We start from the raw sequence: 24,980 nt of genomic DNA on the forward strand, positions 1-24,980 counted from the left end.
AAAAAAAAAAAAAAAAAAAAAAAAAAAGGGGAGGGGGGGGGGGGGGGCGGGGGTATGGCTAAACAAATTGTCACATGAATATAATAGAATAGTATTTCATATAAACATAAGGAAATCAAAGAAACATGGGGCAGATGTGTGAACTTGATAGAGAGTAAAATAAGCAAGAATCAATAAAACCATAAACACGGCCTCACAGAAGGGAACACTAACACGACATAGTTATACGGGCTCGTTCTGCTCCTAGAGATTTGAAGAAACATACCTTTCCACCTTTCATTGAGAGGTGGGGAACACCAGAGCTGGAACATGGCATCAGATGCAGTCGATAAGATGGCTTTCCTGGCCATTCTTTTTCTTTTGTAAAACAGGAAGGTTTACTGTAGAAGTACAAGTGACCAGGGTAAAGACAAAAGGCATCAGTAAACTTGGTAAAAAACCCTGAGATTCCACAATAAGGAGAGCATTAATGAACTTGCAAAGATCTTTTTCAGCAGTCAAAAGAGGATCCAAATTGCACAGTGGTGGGCATTGAGTGCAGTCTGCTTTTTCTAGGAGATTGGCAGGTGAGGGGGAGGAGAATGATACCTTTAGAATATGTCAGGGTCAAGAAGTTTGGTTTTTTTTTTAAGATAATTAGGGCTTTGAGTATGTCTGCACACAGAAGGGAAGGAGACAGGCAAGGAAGGAAGATTAAAGATGCATAAAGGCAAGGCAAATGTGGAGGGGTTAGTCTCGACAAAAAGATGGTGAAATTGGAGTAAAAAGGAAGTAGAGTAAACGAGGATTTTGTTTGCTTTCTAGGGGGTGAAGGAAAGCTCAAGTTGAATGGACTTGGTGATCTCACCTAAGTAGGGGTTTGGGCCTCTTCTGAGAGGACGTGGGACTGCTCAGAGTTGTGTAGTTTTGAAGTAAAGATGAACTTTGAAGATTTGGGCTTAAGTAACACTTAGTACAGAATATATGAAAAAGATCCCTACCAGGGGAAAAAACGAGGGCTAATCAAGAAAAATCATTTATAGAGAGAAATTTAGAAAACTGCATTGTGTATTACACTCCTGTATCCCAACAGAACATCCCTAGAAGCATGTAAACCTCATGGCTAATGTGTGCGTGTGTATGTGTGTATTCTAGGGGATACATGGGACGGTGGTTTGGGGGCATTCATTTCCCTCCTTCCAATGATGACTGGCTTTTTTACAATCCCAGGAATCCTGGAGTTCTTTCACCATCAGCTGAAGGACATTGTCGAATATGCAGAACTGAAGACGGTCTGCTTCCAGAACCTAAGGGAAGTGGGAAATGCCGTCCTCTTTTGTCTCCTCATAGAGCAGAGTTTGGTGAGTGTTCAGGATTGTCATCCGAGTTAAAATTTATAAAACTTTGACACTGTTCATTAGTTTTACAGAGTCTTAGAAGTCAGATTTTTTTTTTTAATCCTTCCAAACTCACCCCCTCTGGCCCCCAAATTGGAAAAGAAAGATTCTTTGCAGAGTATTTTGTTTGCTTTTGTTTTAGGGGGGAGGGGGCCTTGTAAATAAAATATTTTGAATTACTTTAATATGTTCATAGAATGGTAATTAACTTATCATAATTGGTGCCCACAGACATTGAAGAATTTTGTGTTATAACTCAACAAGCTTTGAGTACTTCCTCTGAGCTGCACTGTCCTAGAGTTACAAAAACAAAAATGAAAACACTACCCTCAAGGAATTTACAAATTTCTAACTTGGAGGTTGGAAAGTGGATAAAAAAGACAAGGCTTAGAGGTTGGGCCTGACTAGGGCAGTGGGAGTAGAGAGAGAAATGGTTATGACCCAGGTTAATTCACTTCAGTCTGTCTAGCCAGGAATAAAGTGTGCTTCACTTTAAGAAACATCAATATTTCTTACATTTCTATTTTAAGCCAGATAAGTTAGGCAGTGATCATTTATATTATAAAAGGGTTCCTTTAAAGTAGCAAACTCCACTAGTGTATTCCAAACATCATTTATAAAAATTCTTTTTTCACGCAACTTTTTGGGAATGCACTTTGGTATAAAAGTGAGAGTACAGGTCCATCATTATTCTCAAAGAAGCTTAGGGTTTTTATGGCTGGGTAAACCATTACAGAAAGGTTAGGTGATGTGTATTCACAGTAACAGAAGTCAGCTTAAAAGTCGAATTTTGCTCCTCTTTGTCCAGGATCTTTTTTTTTAAAACTAGAACTACACTGCCAAGATTGCCTCAGCTAAAGAAGGAAAACCAGAAGACAGGACCACTTTTTATACTGAAGAATTGTAGGACCGTAGAACTTAGAACCTTGAAGAGAAATAAAAAATTTTTCTCAGTTGCACGTGTGTGTCAAGGAGCTCATGTTATTTGAGCAGCCTTACGGCATTTGTGATGGTAGCAATTCATTTAGTTGGTTGTCACGTGGTATTAGATTACCGATTTAAGAAAAAAAAAAAAAGACCCACATCATCTGTCATTTCAGAGCTCAGATTCAGGCTTTCAAATTATAACCTAACGCAAATTAAATCTTTCTAGCAGCTTCTTAACATCTTTTGCATCCCCTCGGCTCTCTGGGCCCACCCAGACCTAGCCAGGCAGAAAAAAGTCACCAGCAGAGCTACCCTTCCCTTCGCTTCTCCTTCTTGGCCAATGGAACAGCCACTTGGGGAAATGGCAAGATTGGGAGTCTCCAGCTGGAAGTCTTCCAGAGATGAGGGAAACTTCCCTGCTTGTTCTCTTGGCACACCCTAAGGACTCCAGAGGGTCTTGCCATCTGCCTTGTTCCTGACCTCTTATGAGTGTTGCCTGCCCCTACTGGAATTAGCCCCTCCAGAAAAGACTGTCTTTTTTTCATTTCATGTTTAACACAGTTGTTGGTTACACAGCAAGCACCTGACATGGTTTTTCATTCTTTTTGTTTTGTTTTTTTGGCAGGGCAATTGGGGTTAAGTGACTTGCCCAAAGTCACACAGCTAGTGTTAACTGTCTGAGGCTGGATTTGAACTCAGGTCCTCCTGACTCCAGGGCTGGTGCTTTATTCACTGTGCCAACCAGCTGCCCCATTCATTTATTTTTTAAGCCTCCAATGAATTTTCTCTAGGCAGATGGTAAACAACAGAAAACTGATGCATGGGAACTGACACAGGAATTCAAGTGACTTTTCCAGTGCTTAAGAATAGGACTTCATGGGGTGGCTGGCTGGCACAGTAAGAGCACCAGCCCTGGACTCGGGAGGACCCGGGATTGGTTCTGGCCTCAGATACTTAACACCCACACAAAAATAAAAACTGGCCGTATAACCTTGGACAAGTTACTTAACCCCAAATGCTTTAAAAAAAAAAAGTGCATTTGCTCATTTTTAGGTTTTGAAATTGTTTGAAACAGCTGAGTTTACTGCTGCTTTTGTTTAGCTTAGGGGTTAGTGGGAGAGCTGGGTTCTTGTTCAGATGTTACTTGAATTGTCAATTAAGATTTCAGCCCACTATTTATTTATCCGGGTTGACACTGATCATACCTGATAAAACTAATAAATATGATTCAGTGAATATTTCTTATTTGTCTACTTTATGAAAAGTGAAAGGCACCATGGTATAGCAGATAAAAAGTTGCCTCTGGAAGACACTGGTTCAAGTCCAGCCTCTGATACATACTGGCTGTGACCCTGAACAAGTCCCTTAACCTCTCAGTGTCCCCAGGCAACTACCTCTACAAAACTGTAAGAGCAGAGTTTCTCATCTGAATTAGTATAGGAGTTTCTTTAGGAAGGAGCCCCTGCCTCCCAATCACGGGCCCAGACTGAATCCAGATAGGCCAAGCACTATGCTAAAAATTTCGGGGAGAAAAAGTGAGGCATGACTCCTGCTTTCTCGGTGGTTTGTTATCTTACTGGATGGTTATTGCTTTTTTGTGATTTTATTTAAAGTTTCTCTTAACTTACAATATTCTGAGATATTTACTTCTTTATGGAAGATATAGGAGATGGTTATTTCAACTTTTGTTTCTATAAGGTAATTTAGTCCACGTGGTGTAACAGAATGAACACAGTGACTCTGGGCAAGTCACTTAACTTTTTAGTATCAGTCTCCTCTTCCTTGAGGAGAGTATTTGTACTCTTTATCTCACTAGGTAGTTTTGAAGAAAGTGTTTTGTAATCCCAGAAGCACTGAAGAAATGTGAGTTATTGCTTTTAATCAATCCCTCACCCTATTCAAGGCCATGATGCTCATTTCTTTTTTGGTTGAAGTATGAGGGAGGCTTTAAGAAACCCTAGTTTTCTTCTGGGAAAAACCTGGGAGGTCGGCATTTCCTGGATTTAAAACAGACTTATTTGTTGCCTGTGTCTGTCATTGAAGTGAGTCATTCTACATGAGCAGACAGAGTAGACTCACTCATACAATGTCTCTTTAAGTCTTGTGCTTGTACTAAGCCCATCCTTGTTTACTGTGGGATCAGTGCCCTCTGGTGTGATTTTTGTAAATAGCAGCAATTGGTCTTGAGCATTCAAAAACATTTTTGTCTTGCTCAAGTTAAGAGACCATTTTCTCCCTAAGTTGTCTTTCTCTTGCCGGTTTTAGTCCTTAGAAGAGGTGTGTGATCTGTTGCACGCGGCTCCATTCCAGAACATCTTGCCAAGGGTTCATGTCAAAGGTAAGAATGAAGCATTTTTGGTTCTTTTTTGGCCAGTACTATTCAGTTAAGGTCATCGCTGTCTTTTCCAGGTAAGGTCAGTTGACAGTACATATATACAAGCAGAAGGCTCAAACCCCTAAGTTAGTCTTTTGTCTGAAATTGGATGGTTTTCAGTGTGTGTGGCAGCTGTGAACATAACTTTGTTCTTGAGTGTGATGTTCACCTACTCAATCAGAAGCAAACACAAATATTCAGTAAGATGAAAACCATTGTTGCATTATTTTATTTGCTTACAAGTTATATACTTCCCATCCCCCAGGATATGATAGGATATGACATGTGTATATTTTGTGCTTGTTGTTACAGAAGGTGAAAGGCTTGATGCAAAAATGAAAAGATTAGAATCAAAATATGCTCCACTGCATCTTGTTCCTTTAATTGAGAGACTGGGGACACCTCAGGTATGTAGCTGTTTGGGGTATAACTGAGTCGTATGGAAATGAGAAAACAAGCCATTATTCCCCCCCCCCCCCACCAACCATGTATAGTTACTAAAAAGATCATGAGTATAGAGTATGCTGTATTTTATGGTGTCTATGTAAATGTTATATTATTGTCATTGACATTACATGGAGTAAAGGAAAAAACAGGATGTAGAAAAATAACACCCTTTTTCAGGACGGTGAATGATACCAATTGAGGGCATGTGCTGCCAGTTGATTGATATAAGAATTAGAAGAGGCAAAGAAATATAAAAAGGATAACAAGGTATCCAGATTATTTTCTGTGTGGTGTAAGAAAAAGTTGTGTTAAACAAACTACTTAAAGCAAAGCATTTTAATGATGGACTAATTTCTATTGTCTAGAATAGAACTATGGCCTGTGAAGCAAAAGAAGGCATATACAAATATGTCTGGGCCGCAACAATAAGAAACAGGTGGCTTTTTACAGGCTGTGAGCTGACAGGGTCTTGAGTCACTGTCCCACATGTGTACATTGAAACTGTACTGACCAACTCAAACCCAAAGGGCAGTCTTGATGTACTTCTAGCATGAAGGGGAATGTTGAGTCACACAACAGGCTTTTCAGCTATAAGCATGTACAAAAATAAAAGTCATTAGCAATAGCAGCATCTCCAAATATACAGTTCTAGTGCTTATGTTACTTGTAAGACTAGAGGGGAGAACTTAGTTGCAGACCACATAGTAAAATTCTTCCTTGGTAGCAGATTTATTGAATACCCTTTAGGTAGATATTAGAACCTGTCTATCTGATAAAAATGTACCCCAATGAGTTTAAAGGAGTTAATGATTTTTAAGTCCCACTTTTTCTCTATTGCTGTATTTAAATGGGAGGAGAGGGAGGCTGAGTCAAAAAACATGCTTATTGTATCTAAAAGTCATTGCTTTTTTTTGGTATACTAGCAAATTGCAATAGCAAGAGAAGGAGATTTGCTGACCAAGGAACGTCTCTGCTGTGGTTTATCTATGTTTGAAGTGATCTTGACCCGGATTCGGACATTCCTAGATGATCCCATCTGGCGTGGACCTCTGCCAAGCAATGGGGTCATGCATGTGGATGAATGTGTGGAATTTCACAGGCTTTGGAGTGCCATGCAATTTGTGTACTGTATTCCTGTAGGAACACATGAGTTCACTGTAGAGTAAGTGTTAAATTTCAGCCTGCTCCTATTTTGGAAAAGCCAGATGACAGGATGTCCAGCATAATGAGAGGTTTCCAGAGTGATCATCATTATTCCCACATCATGATGAACTGGAGCTATAAAGGTTAAGAGTATTAGAATATTCATTTAGGTTCACTTAACCCTCACCATTTAAGGTCCTTAGGACCTCAGCTAAGACATGTTTCAGAGAGGAAGGCCTAAATCTCCAAACTGAAGAAACAAGATATCTTTTATAGCTTTTAAAGATAGCGTTTAGCCAGTTAAACACCAGGCACTGAGCAGAAGGTAGGGACAAAAGCACTATACCAATTCTAAGCTAGCTATTTTAAGTCAATGAAGTTAAAAACCACTTTCAGATCTTTAAACAAGGACATGGTATTGAAGATAAAGAGTTTAGAAGAATGCTAGGAAAACTATCTTCTTTGCAAGCTTCCTTTACTGGTTTTAAAATTTTTTAATGGAAAACTGATGTTTTTGGGACTTACCGTTTTTCTTAGAGCAATGCTATCACAGATATGAAAAGGTGATTTCAATAAGCCTTCCATTCTAAAGAGAACAGTTGACAGGGACTTAAGAGATCATCTGAGCCAGTGTCTTTCATGTATAGGATATAATATAAAAGGAAACTGAGAGGTGAACATGCCTAAGATCACAGAAAGTATTTTACATAATTATCCTTTGAGCCTGTGAGTAACCCAGTGAAATGTTCGTAAATCAATAAGCTGAGGCTCAAAGATTTGCCCGTAATCACACAGCTAGTTAAACAGAAATCTTGTCTTAAATCTCATCCCAGCTCTGCCCCATTTTATGTACTTGTAAAGCTCAATTATACTTTGTGACTTTTTTTTTTTCAGACAGTGCTTTGGAGATGGGCTTCACTGGGCTGGATGCATGATTATCGTGCTTCTGGGACAACAGCGTCGCTTTGACGTGCTGGACTTCTGCTACCATTTGCTTAAAGTACAAAAACACGATGGCAAAGATGAAGTGATAAAGAATGTGGTATGTTGGAGCGGATTCCCCCACACAGAAGTTACACAGAAAGTATAGTTTTTGGCAGAGTGGGATTCCTAACATCCATATAGATATAACCTTTTTAGAGAAAAACAGGATTTTTTTTCTTGCTTCACTTTTACCAGAATGGAAGTGCTGTTAAATGAAAAGATATGGGTGGAAAAGGTTTAAGCAAAACTCTTAGGAGAAGAGGGAGGGACACAGTAAATTTGGCCAACTATAGCCGCCCCCTCTTTCCACTCCATAAAGAGGACCTCAGAACTACCATCTGTTAGAATGATGAATCAAAATCCTCTCCCAGCACCAGCAGTCACTGCCTCTGTAAGTATACTGTTTCAAACAGTTTTCATTCTAACAGTATACTTTGTACTCGTGCCAGGAGAGATTTTGAACCACTTATGGGAGACTATGAAAGGTTTAACTCAGGTCTGTACAACATACGGCCCGTGGGCTGCATGCACACTCTCTGCTTGTCACGTGATCCTTGACAACCAGCCATCATCAGTCTGTCTCTAGTCTAACCTATCTGTGGCCTGAGGAAGTTTAGCCTATTTTAATTTTGGCCCCTACTTACTGCCAAGTTGTGCAGGTCTGGCTTAAATATTCAAATGTGACTTTTAAATCATGACACTGTTAATGTGGAATTTTTCCAGCCTTTGAAGAAGATGGTTGAGAGAATCCGAAAGTTCCAGATCTTAAATGATGAAATAATCACTATCTTGGACAAGTACTTGAAATCTGGTGATGGAGAAAGCACTCCTGTTGAGCATGTGCGCTGCTTCCAACCCCCTATACACCAGTCTCTGGCCAGCACCTGAGGGATGTACAGCTTGTCAAATCTTTCACGTGGTTCCAGTAAATCACAGCAGCATGCTTTCTTTTTCCCTCCTTAAAATAGCTAGAGTTTAGGAAATATTTTTCAGTATTTTTTTTTGTGCTTGTTAAAAAGGTGGTGCTCTTTTGATTTCAATCTAAAGCTTAATTTTATACAATCTATACTTATTTTTCTAGACTAAAATTTTATATGCTTTTGGAAATTAAGAAGTCTGAGAAAAGTAATGGCTTTCTTGGGAAGTCCTTCAGCTGACAGTCCCAGCAGCTAATACAGAGGAGGCTGTTGAGTTAATTTATTTATCAGTTGTCAGTGTTCAAGGAAGGTGAAAGGAATTGTGGATTGGGTGAAAAACACTTTATATACCAGCTAATTGTAATAAAATTGTCTATGTATTAGAACAAAACTACACACTCCATTATTTTTTAGCGTTAAGATTTTCTGGTGGTGTTTCATGAATGCTTTCTTTAGTCGTTGCTTTTTCTTGCCACAGGTGGTTACTTCCTTATTTCTCCCTCCCCTATAGAACTGTCAAAATGTAGTATGTGAAAGGTATGATTTAAAGTTATGGAAATAAAACTAATGAATCATGATTTTGTTTCACAGTTCATTTACTAAAACATCCAGTTTAACAAAACCCTAGGTGCATTTCACCCCTTTTTGAGGCCCAGCTGACCTGGAGGTCACAGAATGAGTCTGGGACTCATGCTTTCACTTTTAGGCCTGTTCCATAGGAGGCAAGTTCACAGCTTGTTACTTCACAACAAATTTGAGTGTAAAATGTTAAAATACAGAATGTCAACAGCATAATTCCCTATAGTCTCTTGCCTTTGGAAATTGGAAAACACAGTCAAATCTTCAAGTACTTGAAGGAACAAATTCATCTATGTTTAGCATCTTACAAATTAAGAGAGTGCCACATGTTGGAATGGAAACACATGTCCTGGCTTTATGCTTTTGGTACCAATTACTATAACTGAAACATACAAGCCTGCTTTTTATGTACGAAGACAGTTGAGCCACATGCTATTGGTCATCACAAAGATTAGTTTGTAGTGTGAAGGGTGTGATTACCATACAATTTCTGAAGTTTTGTTTTTGTGGGTTTTTTTTTTTTTTTTTTGGTGGGGATGTACTCACAAGTAAGATGAAGTAAAATTTAAAATGCAAGGAAGAAAATTTGACCTACAGCTATCTTTGAAACTTGCAGAATTAGACCATGCCTGGACTAGGGTGACTATAGTTTTTTTTTTTTTAAAGAAAGAGTAAAAGGGAAGGTTAAAGTGGTTAAAATACATATTCTCGTGTGAAGTCAAGGAACCAGAGAGGGAAAACATGCTGAAAGTCAAATGATGGCACAAAGAAAAGTAATCTGGGGGAAATCTGTGGCCCTCTAGGTCCTCAAGTACAGCCCTTTGAATTCAAACTTCACAGAATAAATCCAAAGGATGTAGAGGCTGCAGGTTTCCCACCTGTCTGCACTAGACTATCAGATTAGAACTTCAAGAAACAGATGACAAAAGCTATCCAGGCAGGATAAAAGTACTGATGATTATCCATAGTTAGCTAAACGTTAAGTGTAGCTCCCTCTACATTTTAAAAGAAGTCTCAATTTCTTAGCTTACCTTAATGATGGTTTCCTTTAGGATGAAATTGATTCTGGATCTGACTGTCATAAAACAAGGAGAAACTACCCTGGAAGTGGTCACCCATCTAGAACAGAGGCGTCAAGACGTGGCCACAAAACCCTACAACTGTGGCCTGAACCAAATTAAAATGTAATCGGGAAATATTCAATAAAATACAACACATAATATTACATTTTAAAACTAGTTAATATTGCCCACCACAATCTTTTATATAGAGATTAGTGAACTCTGTTTCTGAGTTTGACACCACTGCTCAAGAAGGTCCTCATTTTCACCAATTAAAGTTTGTAAATGAAGTAAGAGACTTTTGACTGACATCTGATCTAATATTTAAGGAAAACAGATTTCAAAGATTTAATGGGAAGGACAGCTAGTTAGGATCCAATGGCCTGAAATACAACAAGGAAAGTTAATCCTAGAGGGACGAGACATTCTAAATAATAAAATCCTGATGATATGACAAAATTAAGAGCTTGCTAAAGAAACTGGAGAAGTATATGCACTCACTGCCAACTTATATTTGGGGGTGGGTGGGACAGGTAGGGAACAGAAGCAAAGGCAGTTAAAATGAAGACAAAAGCACAGCAATCCTTGAAGAAGAGCACTGGGAATGAGAAATCTCAAAATAAGCTGAGGCCAGCAAGAAAAAGGACAAGAAAATGTGTTTCTCATTAGCTATACTGGGAAAGAAAGGGATCAAAGGAAAGCTGTGTCAACTAACTGCAGTGTGACAGAGCAGTAGCTGAGAGTACAGAAGAGGCAGAGACACTCACTTTTTATTATGCTTATTTTTCTCTGCCAAGGAGCATGACCTTTAGACTGGAAAGGAAGCTAAAAGGGAGCTGATGCTCAAAGAAGGAGAGAGCAAGGAAGCAGCACCTAGCTATTCTTGATGAGTTCATGTCACCTGGCTGAAAAGAACTATACCCTCAGGTACTATGAAAAGACTGACATAAAATTACTGAGCCACTGTCCGAACGGCTGTGGAAATCAGGAATACCTCAAGGCTGGAGAAAGGTAAATGCTGTCCTCATTTTCCAAAAGAGAAGAGATAACTGAAAACAACGGCTCACCAAGTTCTACTTTAATTCTTGAGAAAATTCTAAAATCAAAGGGCCCACATGACTTCATCAGTAATAGCTTACCTTATTTCCTATTAGTAGATTGTTAAATCAGGAAAATGCTATATATTTGCCTAAATCCTAGGAAAAACATGTAATAAAATTCTCATGCTGCTATAGAAAATATGGAGAGTTATGGGCTGGCAGTACAAGTAAGTATTCTAAAAAGTCATAACCCAAAAAATGTTTGTTAACGATTCACATCAACTGAGAATGGCTAGGACCAAGGCACAGGTGACAGCCTAATAAAATGTCCAGGTAAGAGAAATGGGAAGGATAGCCAAAGTCCTTGAGGACAGATTAAAATTTAAAAATGATCTGTCTAGGCTGGAACACTTAGCTGAACTGTATTTTAAGAGAGTGAGGAGTGACATAAAGCCTCACACTAGAGTACAAAATAAAATCCACATCATACTTACAAAGTCAGGGAGGTATAATTTAGGTAGCAGTTTGAAAAAGATCTGGAGATTTTACTGAACCACAATAAGCTCAACACACATCAACAGTGTGATACAAATGGCAGACAAGAAAGCTACTGTGGTAAAAAAAAAAAAAAATTAACATGGACTCCATTAAGAGAAGCATAATTTGCATGCATAAAAAAGTGACAATCCACTTATATTCTGCCCTTGTTAAGACCTGCTCAGTTTAGGAAGGACAGATAAGTGATAGAATGTATAGAAAAGGGAGACCAGGATGGTGATAAGCCTTATGTTCATGACAAAAGAGAAGTGATGGAAGTAATCAGGGATGTTTAATTGGGAAGAGAATGTAATTCAATCTGATTAAATCTGAAAGGCTGCCATGTGGAAAAGGAATTAAGATTTCTTGGAGTTTGACCTCAGGGGGCTGAACTAGGAACATTTAAGGCTGGATATGGGGAGGGGGGGATTCCTGACACTTTGAGCTAACCAAAAGTGGAATGGACACTTCCCTTCCTCCAGGTCTTCAAACAAAAGCTGAATAATGACTTAATTGGGTACACTGTAAAAGGGGATTCTTTTCCTATATACCTTAGACTGGATGGTATCTGGGGTCTCTGAACAGCTATGTAAATTTGAGGGATTTTGACTTTAAATTTCAAATTGGTATCACTTATAAATATTAAATCAGGTAGTTTCTTTTGTTATGCTGTTAACTTGAAAATGAAAAAAGATTCCAAAATAAATGCGTTTTAAAAATTAAAGAAAAAATATTCCTAGAAACATTGCCATAGATATTTGTGAATAGTGTTCATGAAGGCTCTTCAAGTGACAGCAATATTTATTCCTAAATACATCTGATTAAACAATTATAAACCTAAATCCTGTAAAATTTACATGACAGAAGCAGTAATTCTTTTGACTAAAACTTAATTCTCTAAAGTTAACCAATTTGGAAAAAAGATTTAATTCAAATTTTTTTTCCTTTTGTCTACTTTCAGCATTATCAAGCAAAATTATTATTTTTTAAAAAACTAGTTATAGATGATAACATTTTACATTAGAAAATAGGGAATTAAATTCCAGAATCATATATTTGGTTATGAGGAAAACTAGATTGAGAAGTTGTCTCTAAATTCTATAAACAATCTTAGGCAAAGACAGTAGTTAAATCAGTTCTGCAGGCCTTTGGTTTCTGGAAAAGTCATTTCTTCTCTCAATTTGTTTCTCAAAAAGTTATTTCAAAAATACAGTTTATGGCTTAGGGAAAAGAAAACTGGATACATTCTTGGCTTCCTCACTTAACCAGTAACTCTTTCCTAACCTATAGTTAGGCCTCCCTCACTCTACAGTTGTGAATATCAAATGACCTAATAAGAACTGCTACATGGAAATATAACTTTAAAAATGTATTTAAGGTTCTGCACCCTTTGGAAACTGAAGTCCCATCCTCATAACATCCTAAACAACATTCAAGTTTCTGACTATGAGAATGAAACTACCACATAAATCTCAATTAGTTAAGGAATTTAAGAAGTCCTTCCGGTGCAAAATAACTGGTACTATGATAGAACATTACTAATAGTACAAAATGCAAGATTATTGGTAAATAACTCACATTCATATAATGCTTTAAGGTTAGCAAGGCACAAGGGAATGAAAACACTTTTGCGAAGAATCGTTAAACTGCATTTTAAAGAAATTCCTAAAGTTTGTACATTAAGTATTTTCAGTGTGGTAACTGAATCATTGATAAATACCTAAATATTTTATAGGGACGCTGTATTCACTTGACAAGGCAAACTTTATATCAGAAAATCCCCCTTACAATTGAGCCCCAAATTATTCTATTTCATTATCCATTTTACCTAACTTAAGATTCATTCAAAATATTTCAAAATTAAAGTAATTACATTTCTCATTTCCCATAATCTATGGATGTCAATTATAAACTAATGCATGACTCATCCAACATGAGTCACAACTGTGTAATCCACAGGATACTATAATGGAATATTTTATTCTTCCACACACTGGAAGGAGCATAAGGAAATGTTAATGCATTGTCACTTGGGTAAATGACAAGTGTTCATTTCAATCTTTATCAACAATGAAGAAATAAAGCCTTTTATTTTTATAATTAAAACTGTCAGTGCAATAAGTTGTTTGCTTTTTTTGATGAAAGATTTGAAATTTAAAATTACACAATTATGCAGTGTTAATAGAAACCCAAACCAACCATATTTAGGTCATCTTAGTGAATTGTCTTACACTTCATATATAAGAAAAGTCATTTTGTTTTCCAAATTAGTGAAACCATTTAAAAAAAAGATTGTCTCTAGACAGCATTTAAAATGACAACTTCTATTTTCAGACAAGCTCATTTTACAGCCAAAAAAAAAACCACACAATTACAGATTAAGTCTTTAAAAATTATGTCTATTTTCAAAAAGTCATCAGATTTCCATTTCTCCTGGAGATGTTTTCGCCAGTTTGTTGCTCACTTCCGCAGGTTAAGCTTCCTTCATTATTATTAAAGACTTCATACAAGTTAGACACATTGCCGTTGACTACTTTTTCATCTTTTCTAAAAGACACAGGCAGACTTGCTAGACTAAAACTGACATCTTTAAAGGCATGCAATAAAAAGATTCCCACAATGATTGTAAGGAAGCCACTCAAAGTGCCAATGATGTCATCAACAGGCATGTTTTGCCACTCTTTAAAAAGAATAGCTGAACAAGTTAAAACAGATGTAGTGAAGAATACGTAATATATTGGAGTCACTATGGATGTATTAAATATATCCAGGGCCCTGTTTAAATAATTGATCTGTGTACTTACACAGAGTATAAGGCTTAGCAGCAGAATCCAGGATAGTGGGTGCCTCAGCACAGGCTTCCCTGCAAAAAGTTCTTTAATAGCGATTCCCAGGCCTTTAACACAAGAGACGGAAAATGCTCCAATGACGGAGCAGATTGTTATGTAAACAAGTATGTTTGTCTGTCCATGGCGAGGTCCTACTACAAAAATTAATATCAAGGACACAATGACAATCAATGTTGCAAAGACCACAAAACCTGGAGGAGAGAAGAAGGGTAATAGTTAGTTAAAAATGTTAAGTGCTGAGAGACACCTCTGGCATTTTGTAACATAGCCTAGGAAAAAAGAGGGCATAACAATTTCAGTCTACAGAACTGTAATTCAACTTATTTCACAGAGGAGGAAATTGAAGGTCTCCAAGGTAAAGTGCCTGGCCCCAGGTCACAAAGTTATGACACAGCAGAGCCAGCCCAGAATCCGGGTTTCCAACTGCATGATGCCAATTACTCTATAGTGAAGATTAAATTTCTAGATCTGCTTTCAGCATTATTACAACAGGGAAAATTTATTACACTTTTGTTACAAGCAAAACCCAAAAACGTATATCTCAATCTATGTTATAGCTGTATTGCTAATCCAGTCTTATAAAGAACAATCTAAATTTGTCTAAAGGGGTTGATTTGTTACAAAGCTCAAGGCCTTTGTATATTCCATTTTTCCTAATATGATCTGTCCTCAGGGCCTGGCACGGTCATCTCTATTCTGACACATTTTTCATAGTAACAGAATATATACCAATACAACAATAAAAACAAAATAGCAAAGAGGGAGCAATTAGCACACAAATATTGGATAGAACCAGCTCCATAAAAATGACCCATGAGAGAAATCACATGGAATTTGCTCACAAGGTAAAGGCCAAATTTGAAATGGAACCTGAAAAACAATGCAAAAAGGAGACTGTTCTATGTGATCTTTTCTTACCTGGATCACCCAGCTTGTGAGACATCTCATTTAAGGTCTCTATCTCTTCCTCTTTGGGAGCATGAATTACCATGACAGTAGACCCTAAAATACTTAACAAACATCCAATTTTTCCATGAAGATTAAGTCTTTCATTTAGAAAGTATGACGAAAGGATGGCACTATAAAAGAAAAAACAATCATCCCAGATATTAAAAATTATTAGCTTATCTTTCACCTTCCTAGCCTTTGAGTGTATGTGAAACAAACAGCCACCCAGACAGTGGGGGAGAAAAATCTGAGAACTGATAGAAATTAAGGAATGACCACACCATAATTTTATATCTCCTTCCAAACAAAATGCTACTTGTCAAGAGCGATACTTCCAGAGAATTATTTAACTTGGTGAAAAGTTAAAATGTTTGTTGAAATAAATTAAATGAATAATCTGCTGAAAGTCTTAAAATTTTGCGATTACAGAATCTATAGAAGCTCTCCCTGTGTAAAACTAAAGATCACTAAATACTGATTTCCACTGGGCCCTTGTAATGATTTCTGCTTATACAAAGACTTTTAACTTAATATTAGTGATCTAACAGTAACAAACACAGCCCAACTGTTACTTAATAAACAGAAGACTCATGAGCAAAATGAAACACTAAATAAAATGGAGTTTGAAAACACTACTACAAATTTTACATGTGACATTTCTGTCCTTACCTCACAAGAACACTAAGAGCTCCTAACGGAGTCACCAGTGTGGCCGGCGCAAATGCGTAAGCAGCAAAGTTGGCCGCCTCCCCAGCTCCCACTGCAGGGCGAAGGTTCAGAAAAAGCCAGACGTTAACTTCAACATCACAGATCAAAGCTGTGCATTCTCCCTAACATCCTGCGTTCACATGTGACAGTAATACAAGGAACCTCCTAAGCTTCATGAAATGTTAAGTGGGGACTATTTCACCTACTTAGGCGTTCTGAATATTCTCCTGATTTAAGTTTTGGCGCTTCCTATGACCTTGTTCAAACTTCCTGGGACAATACACCAAACCACTGGAGAAAGCAATATGTAACCCAAGGGCTTCATTGAAATAATATAGAGAAAATGTAAAGTTAATGCCTAAATTTAGGGTGCAAAAAGTAACAGACACTTTAATTATAGAGTTCTTAGAGTGAAACAAATACAAACAGTGTAAACCTCCTAAGGCACAATAAACTTTTTCTTAAACACAGAAAACGAACTGAAACAATCTGACTAGTAATAACCAGATGACAATAGTATATAATAGTGGTGTCAAACTAAAATAGAACTGGATAAAATAGACCATAATATACTAACTTAAAAAGGGGTGACTAGGTGGCGCAGTGAGTAGAGCACCGGCCCCGGTGTCAGGAGAACCTGAGTTCAAATCCGGCCTCAGACACTTAATGCAAAAACTAGCCATGTGACCTTGGGCAAGTCACTTAACCCCAATTGCCTTCCAAAAAACAAAAAAAAAAAAAAAACCAAAAAAAAAAAAACAACCCTTAAAAAAACCTACAAATTAACATTATCTCTATTGTATTTTTATTTTTATTTATTTTGTTCAGTATTTCCCAGGAAGTTTCAAGCCAGTAAGTCTAACACCTCTATAGTATGGTGTAATATACTTGACTGGAATAGTTTTTTTTTAATGAAGCAGCTGAAAAAAGTTACTCATTTTCACATTTTAATGTCTTACATCATCATCTCTGGTCTCTGTATTGGATGTTTTTATTGTTTGAGAGTTGTTTTGTTTTGCTTTGCTTTTTGGGGGGCAGGAGGGGCGTGAGATGGATGGGTTTACCAGGAAAGGTATGATCTGAAGGAAGGCATCTGCTTGTTTTGAAGCCCCACTCCCAAAACGGCTGATGCAAAAATACAAGGCATTAGTAAAATGTATTTTAAGGTTTCTTTTGGTTCCAGTTTGGGGCAATAAAATTACAGAAAGCTAGTCATTCAGCGCCAGATGTCTTGCACGTTCCGAATCACCGTTCTTTGAATGTCCCTTAAAAGTACACCTGAAAAGTATCACCAATTTCAGCTTGTGATAAAGAATCACTGACGAAAAGACTTCTCTTTCAATTCCTTCTTTAAAGTGCCCTAACAAAATTCGGAATATTTCTTTGTTTTTAGAATATAATAATAATAATGACTGGATGGTTAAGAAAAATATACCACCAATTAAAATAAATGGCAGTACATTTTTCTGAGTCAACCAATGCTGTTGCTGCTAATATTTTAACAACAAATAACAGAGCTATCAAATTTTCAAAGGAATTACTCTCAAAGAATACCTGTCCTTATACTGAGGGAGAAGGATGTTAAATAATAATCTGCTACATACAAATGGGTAAAAAAATAAGTTATCTTAAAACTTTTAATTCTGCAGTAAAATAGGATAGATTAAAAATTTTTACATTCAAATTTGTGCTAATAATCCAGGGGTGGTGTAAAAAACATATGAACATAGAAATGTGGTATTTCCCGATTTTCTTTAATACATACTTGATAGAAGTCCAGCCCACCACAACCACTCTTTGAGATATGCATGGCCACCTTGACCTGGAAATGAAGAAAAAGTATTTTTCAGATCTCTAGAAGATCATCAGCCTCTAAACATTCTAACCACAATCAATAAGGATATGTAAAAAAATAAGGGGAATATGGGGGAAGGCACTTGATAATTAAGGAGACTCCTATCTTCAAAATATTCTTTCACAAACATGCAAAAAGTTGTCAAATTTATAGTGCAAAAATGAGGTTATATGGTAAAGTTTATCACAATGGATCAAAGTATGCTTCTAAAATGAGGTTTTAGAGGGAGGGGGAGAAAATTTGAAACTCAAAGGATTGTGGAACTGAATGTTGTAAACAAAAAGTAAACAAATTTTAAAAAAATAAATTTTTTTAAAAATGAGGTCTTCTAGGAAAAGGAAATATAAATATTCACTGGGAAAAGTGTATTAAATGTATTCATCATGAAAGCTTTTTCAAAGATTTCTCTCAATTCAAATAAAAATTACTCATTCACTTTTATCATCACAATTCTCTTCATCTTTGACATTTTTGTTTTTTTCCTCCATTTTCCCACAAGATCTCACTATCACTGAAGAGAATATGATTATAGGTCCAGTTTTATACAACCCAAATCTGCAAGGAAATTTGACAGAATAATAGAATTTGAAAATTGGAAGGGACATCTAATCCAATCCACATTTAACCAAAAGAATTCCCCATAATAACATACTAGTTTCTGTTTGAAGGCCTCCAGGGAAGGAGAACCCAGCACCTCTTGAGGCAGCCTATTCCATTTCTGGACAATTCTACTTGTTTGAAAGTTTTTCCTGAAATCAAACCTAAACTGGCCTCCACAACTTATACCAGTTCTCCAGTCCATCACCATCCTGGGTGACCTCCACCGTATGCTCTTCAATTTATCAATGTCATTCCTACACAGTAGTTTCCAAAGCAAAATACAATATTCCAGAGAGGGCAGAGTTCAGGAGGGCTATTGATTCCTTCTTCTTAGAAGTATGCCTCTTTTGGCTATACTGCTGACTCACTGATCTTGCAGACCACTAAATCTGTGTCCCTGCCCTTCTCCCCCCTGAAAAACTGCTTCTTAACTTTGCTTCCCTTACCTTGTAATGATAAATTTTATATTCAAGTATAAAACTCTCCATTTTTCCCTAATGCATTTCATCTTATACTCATCTAGTTCAAAAACTTATCGATATTTTTTGGATTCTGACTTAACTAGCCCAGCCGGATCATCTGCAAATTTGATAAACAAACCATCTATGCCTTTATTCAAAAATTAACCAGCACAGAGTCAAGCATAAATTCCTGGAGTAGTCTAGAGAACTCTTTACCATCTTATTTGGCTACATCTACCTATCTTCCCACTGGCCTACAAATTATATGTTATCAAGTGTCTGAGAAATGAAAATTTCTGACTTAATCTTCTAAAGTATCAGAATGACTATAACAACTATGCAATCAATGCTTTAAAAAAAAAAAAGGTACATGAATGAACAAGGCAGAAATCAATGAAAGTTTTGTGTTAAGCTATTAGAAGGGGATTAGCAGAACTATTTCAATAAAGACACTAATTCCTTCCTTATACTCTTGTAATGGTAATGGCAATTTGAAGATCTTCCCTGTCCCTTAAGCCTAAGGGAATCTGAAGACCTTTCCTGCTCAGAAAATATACCCTGTCCCCTAATAGGCTGAATACAATCACATGGAGCCTGTGGTGGGAAAAGTTTGCTGACGGGTAGAGCAGAGACCACAGAAAGTTGGGAGTCAAAGCAGCAAGACAGGATGCATCCAAGGCAGTTAGGTTTGTAAGTAATTGTTGGTGTGTAGGATGGTTAAAGGATGCTGTGGCTCTCTGTGCTGTTATGGCTTATTAACTTCTCTGCAAGTATGATGGAATCAGCTTACTTGTTCTGGGATTCTGTTTTCGGGTGTCTGATTAAATGTTTTGTTTCTGTCTTCTATATGGAGAGTCTGTTATATTTTTCAATTGGGCACTATGCAGGCATATTTATAGTGACCACTGGCGCTGTGAGTATTGCACTGGCGCTACAACTCTTCTCTTGGTCTTATGTACTTAGGAACATTGTAATTTACAGAGAAGGGAAAGTGAAGAAGCCAAGCAAGCAGCTGCAGGAAGGGATAACATTTTTGTGTTTCAGGACAATGCATTTTTTTTGGGGGGGGGGAGGTATATTTGTTTATTACAAAGCTGATTCCTCTCATTCTGTTAGCAATATAGAACTCTATTCCAAACTGGGGGAAGGGAGGAGAGAAAATTAAATATAAATAGCCTACAAACCTACAAGATAATTTTGTCAAGAGTGAATCTTTGGAAAAAGCATAAAAGACACACATAACTTACCTGCTCTCATAGAGCCTTTTCTGGCTAGCCGTAAGAGACCCTTCTTTTTTAAAATGAAGCTTCCTCCAATGAATATGCTGGAGCTCATAGCCAATCCCAGACCAATATAAAAGTCATATTTTCCATGATCCCGGCTCATCTCGTTAACTACTGAAGTATTCAGATGAATCACATTGATCGCAGAACAGAGAAACTGCTGGTACTAAAGGCCAGGTGACACAATCTTCAATTCTAAACACACACACACAAAAAAAACAACAGAAAAAAACTTAAAAAAAAAATAAATTATTACAAACATAGCTAACCACAAGTATGATACTTAAAAAGTATTCAACAATAGAAATTCTACACCTTCTCTTCTATCCTAAAAGAAAGGTCTTTTGTTTTTTCTGGAGGCTACAGCTTCCTATCTCACCCAGGCTAGAAACGAAATTACCATCTACAGGCTTTAGCTCAGTAATGATCCTCAAAGGAACAGCTGACCACATTGAGTTTTTCTAACCTAGACCAGGCTTGCTTCTCCTTAGGCAGCCACAGCCTGGAAGTCCCCTTTTCCTAGGAGCTCACCCATCCCGGTGCTAGACAGTACAGATAACCAATCAGTTTTAGTTCACTGGAGTTCAGAATTCCCAAGTTTAAAAGACACCCAGACTCAGAGATGATAGGCAAAAGCTACCATGCTCCACTTTTCTTCATTTTTGTATAAAATGTTTGCTTTTAATGAGAAAAATGAAAGCAAGCTCATTAGAGATGGAAACTTAGCCTACAAAAAAAGGATTTAATGGAGTATCTACAGCAGCAGTCAGATAAAGAGTTTGTGGGTGATGTTTAACGCTATTATGTCAAGAGAGAATCGCAGTGGACATGAACAGTTAAATAACAATGTTCTTGATCCAACAAAGTAGAATCCTTTTTTTGGGAGGGCAACTGGGGTTAAGTGACTTGCCCAAGGTCACATGGCTAGTATTGGTGTTAAGTGTCTGAGGATTCCTTTTTAAAGAAATAAATAACATGACAAGATGAATAAACATTAAATCAAGTCCTGTAAAGTGAGTTATTTTATATGTATAAACTAATAAGGACATGCTATTGTAGTACATATTTCCCTTCAGGCACAGGAAGACCTAAGATCATCAAGCAGGAAGGAACTGAATGACCACTACTTGCCTAGTATTTTTCAGTGAGGATCCTTTATCAGGTACAGCTGAATTCAAAAAATATTTGAATACACTGTTAAATACTGACTATAAATAAATATAAATATAAATATAAATAAATATAAATATAAATAAATGCTCTTCATACTTGGGAAAGAGGTGATGACTCAATAGAAATGGAAATAAAAGTATTACTGCTGTAACTTAAGGATTCATAGAAAGTCAGCTAATTAATATTCTTGTACTGAGGCTGAATACCAACAAAATATGAAGTAGCAGAGTGGTCTAAGAGAAATACAAATGGGGGGCGGAGTCAAGATGGCGGAGTAGAAGCAGGACCTCTGCTGGGCTCAGGCTTCCACCTTCCCCAATCCATGTAAAAAGGGGACTCTAAACAAACTTTGGAGATGCAGAACTCACAAAATGACACAGAGAAGCTAACCTCCCACTGAGGACAGCCCCACAAGCCAGCAGGAATCGGCCAGCGCAGTGCTCTGTGAGTGGAGCCCAGCCCCACGCTGAGGCTTTAGCCCCAGAGCGGGCCTGACCAGCCGCCAACCGGAGGCACTCCAGATTAGCACCAGCTGTGGCCATTTCCAGATTTATCAACACATTAGATGCTAAGGACAAAGTGAGAGGCCAGTGCAGTCTGGACTTTGGGACCAGTAAGCGGGAGTGCATGGCTTTTGCCGCTGAGGCGCCAGCACAGCCAGCCAACGCCACGTGGCAGCTTCAGCTCCTGGCCTGCAGAGTGTAGGGGGACCAAGCACCAGTCTGAGGGGTAATCCCTCTTGCTTTAACCTGCTTGGATCTAGATTGCAATCTAGGGTGGAGGTTCTGAGGTGTGTGTCCAGCTTGCCAGAGTATGTGGAGACCTCAGAGAAGGCACCCATCTAATACCTCCAGCAGCTGAGAAAACCCCAGCATTTGGGACAAAAGCTCCTCTGTCTGGTGGCAGAGTCCTACTGTGGCAAAAAGCCCAGGGGTCAAGTGACTGAGGGGCGACATGACCAGGCAAAGGAAACAAAGCAGACAGAAAATTCCAACATTAGACTCCTATTTTGGAGACAAAAAGGAGCAAAGCATGAACAGGAGGAAGACAGTGAAGTCAGAACTCCTGCACCAAAAGCTTCCAAGGAAGATAAGAGCTGGTTACAGGCCATAGAGGACCTTAAGAAGCAGATAAGAGAAGTGGAAGAAAAATTGGGAAGAGAAATGAGAACAATGTAAGAAAATTATGAAATGAGAGTCAACAGCCTAAGGAAAATCACACCTTAAAAAATAGACTAACTCAAATGGCAAAAGAGGCTCAAAAAGGCAACGAGAAGAATGCCTTAAAAAAAATGAATTTGCTAGATGGAAAAAGAATCTCAAAAGCTCAATGAGGAGAATCATTGCTTCAGAATTATATTGGAGCAAAGGGAAGCTAGTGACTTTATGAGAAATCACGATGCTATTAAACAGATCCAAACAAATGAAAGAATAGAACGCAATGTGAAACATCTCATGGGAAAAACCACTGACCTGGAAAATAGATCCAGGAGAGATAATTTAAAAATTATTGGACTACCTGAAAGCCATGATCAAAGTAAGAACCTAGCAATCATCCTCCAGGAAGTTCTCAAAGAAAAGTGCCCTAATGTTTTAGAATCAGAGGGCAAAACAGAGGTTGAAAGAATCTACCGATCAGCTGCTGAAAAAGATCCCAAAAAGAAAACTCCTAGGAATATTATAGCCAGGTTCCAGAATTTCCAGATTAAGGAGAGAATATTACAAGCAGCCAGGAAGAAACAGTTTGAATATTGTAGAAACACAATCAGGATAACCCAGGATCTGGCAGCTTCTACACTGAGGGATTGAAGGGCTTGGAATATGATATTCCAGGGGTCAAAGGAGCTGGGATTAAAACCAAGAATCACCTACCCAGCAAAACTGAGTGTCATGTTTCAGGGGAAAATATGGTCATTCAGTGGAATCTACCATTTAACCAAATTTACAAATTTAACCAAAACCAATTTAACAGGAAGGATGACACTTAAAAAGTGAAATTAAGAGGTGAGAGAGGAATATAATGAGAGGCGATGGGGAGAGACAGAATGGGGTAAACTATCTCATAAAGAAGAGGCAAGGGATAATGGTTACAATGAAGGGGAAGAATAGGAAGGCAAAAGGGAATGGATCAACCTTATTCTCATTGAATTTGGCTTGGGGAGGGAATGAAATACACACTAAATAGGATATCTCACCCTCCAGGAGAGTAGGGGGGGAAGGGGATCAGAGGAGGGATGATGGAAGGGAGGGAAGGCTGGGGGGGGAGGGAAGTTGGAAGCATCCACTTTTGAAAAGGGATGGGATCAAAGAAGAGAACAGAACAAGTGGGACGTAGGATAGGAGGGAGAGAAATATAGTCAGTTTTTTACAATATATCTACTATGTTATTCTTTTGCATTAGCTACACATATACAACCTATACTGAACTGCTTATCTTCCCAGTAAGGGTGGTGACAAGGGAGGAAGGAAATTAATCTGGAATTCAAAGTTTTAGAATCAAATGTTTGAATATATATATATATATATACACACACACACACACACATACATACATACACACACTATTATTAATACTATTTTACATTAAAATTTTTACTGTTTTTTTAAAAAAAATTTTTAAATTTAAAAATTAAAATATTTTAAACTATTTTACATGTAATTGGGAAATAAGATATACAGGCACTGGGGTATAGAGATCCACCATGCCCTACTGGAAAAGTTGATAGGGGTACATGAGAAAATATGGGGGAGAGCAGATTGGAGGAGGGGATATCCTGTGGGACTGCTATTTCGGGGTGGTGGGTAGGGGAAAAACAGGGAGAAAATTTGTACCTCAAAATTTGGTGGAAATGAATAATGTAAATCAGAAGTTAATAAAGCATTTGAAAAATTAAAAAAAAAAGAAATACAAACAAAGTAGAAAGACAACAAAAGGAGAAAGGGCAACAAAGAGGAGAGGGAGAGTGACTTGTCCAAGGTCACATCAGTCTGATAAAATCCGTCTGGGACAAAGATGCCACCAGATCTGGGAGAGAGCTTTCAGAAAGGGTGCCAAACTGCAGTTGCTCATGTTCTAGCATGGGGGCAATTTGAAGAGAAACCATTCAGAAAGGCCCAGGAACATTCTACAATTAAAGATGCATCTGGAATAACAAATTCTTCTTTTAAAACGGAAATACTTTCTGGAACTAATAATCTATAGTCACACCTCTGTATAAATAACTTCATCCAGACTACATAATTCACACAGAAGAAACGTAGTGTTAAGATAGCTTGGTGTAATGGAAAGAGGACTAGTCTTAGAAAGAACCTTTTCAAACCCCAGCTCTGTCACCCAATGATCACAGACAAGTCCCATAACCTCTCAGGGCCTCAGTTTTTCTCATCTGTAAAATAAGAAGATTGACCTAAATGACTTCTTTAAGTCCTCCTTCCAGCTCAACAGAGTGCATCAGCAATGAGTACCAAAAGGAAGATGGCATAGAAGGTCAGAGGGTAACACTTCAACATGTCTACAGGTTACTTATAGTTATGTTAGAAAAACTACAAGAGACTGGGAATGGCAGAAGACACACAGATTTGAGGAAAAGTTCAGTTTTCATTTTCATTCCCTTATGGGGCACATAGGAGTTTACTGTAATTGCCATCCAGCTTTCTGATAATTCTTCAGGCTTTTACTTGTAACTTATCTCTGTCCCTGTTCCAGAAGCACTTGCAAA

At 37.7% G+C, this 24,980-nt stretch overlaps 2 protein-coding genes across 2 annotated transcripts in view; one reads left to right on the forward strand and one right to left on the reverse strand.

The window, feature by feature from the left end:
* CYFIP1 (cytoplasmic FMR1 interacting protein 1) overlaps positions 1-8,746 on the forward strand; it is a 174,961-nt gene extending 166,215 nt beyond the window's left edge. Inside the window, exons 26-31 of the mRNA XM_069072936.1 lie at positions 1,210-1,340; positions 4,569-4,641; positions 4,990-5,084; positions 6,048-6,286; positions 7,162-7,309; positions 7,975-8,746. Coding sequence (XP_068929037.1) covers positions 1,210-1,340; positions 4,569-4,641; positions 4,990-5,084; positions 6,048-6,286; positions 7,162-7,309; positions 7,975-8,139 — 851 coding nt within the window. The 3' untranslated portion in view covers positions 8,140-8,746. The remainder of the gene's footprint in view (positions 1-1,209; positions 1,341-4,568; positions 4,642-4,989; positions 5,085-6,047; positions 6,287-7,161; positions 7,310-7,974) is intronic.
* The window catches only part of NIPA2 (NIPA magnesium transporter 2), a 31,245-nt gene continuing 15,011 nt past the window's right edge, over positions 8,747-24,980 (reverse strand). Inside the window, exons 2-6 of the mRNA XM_069072937.1 lie at positions 20,054-20,284; positions 17,656-17,712; positions 15,852-15,942; positions 15,153-15,313; positions 8,747-14,425 (exon numbers count right to left, since the gene is read on the reverse strand). Of these exons, the coding sequence (XP_068929038.1) occupies positions 13,791-14,425; positions 15,153-15,313; positions 15,852-15,942; positions 17,656-17,712; positions 20,054-20,192 (1,083 nt within the window). The 5' untranslated portion in view covers positions 20,193-20,284 and the 3' untranslated portion in view covers positions 8,747-13,790. The remainder of the gene's footprint in view (positions 14,426-15,152; positions 15,314-15,851; positions 15,943-17,655; positions 17,713-20,053; positions 20,285-24,980) is intronic.

Source organism: Petaurus breviceps, unplaced genomic scaffold (assembly GCF_028583685.1).
Source record: "Petaurus breviceps papuanus isolate PSGF00001 unplaced genomic scaffold, PetGlider_PUasm1.0 90849, whole genome shotgun sequence".
NCBI classification, from domain to species: domain Eukaryota; kingdom Metazoa; phylum Chordata; class Mammalia; order Diprotodontia; family Petauridae; genus Petaurus; species Petaurus breviceps.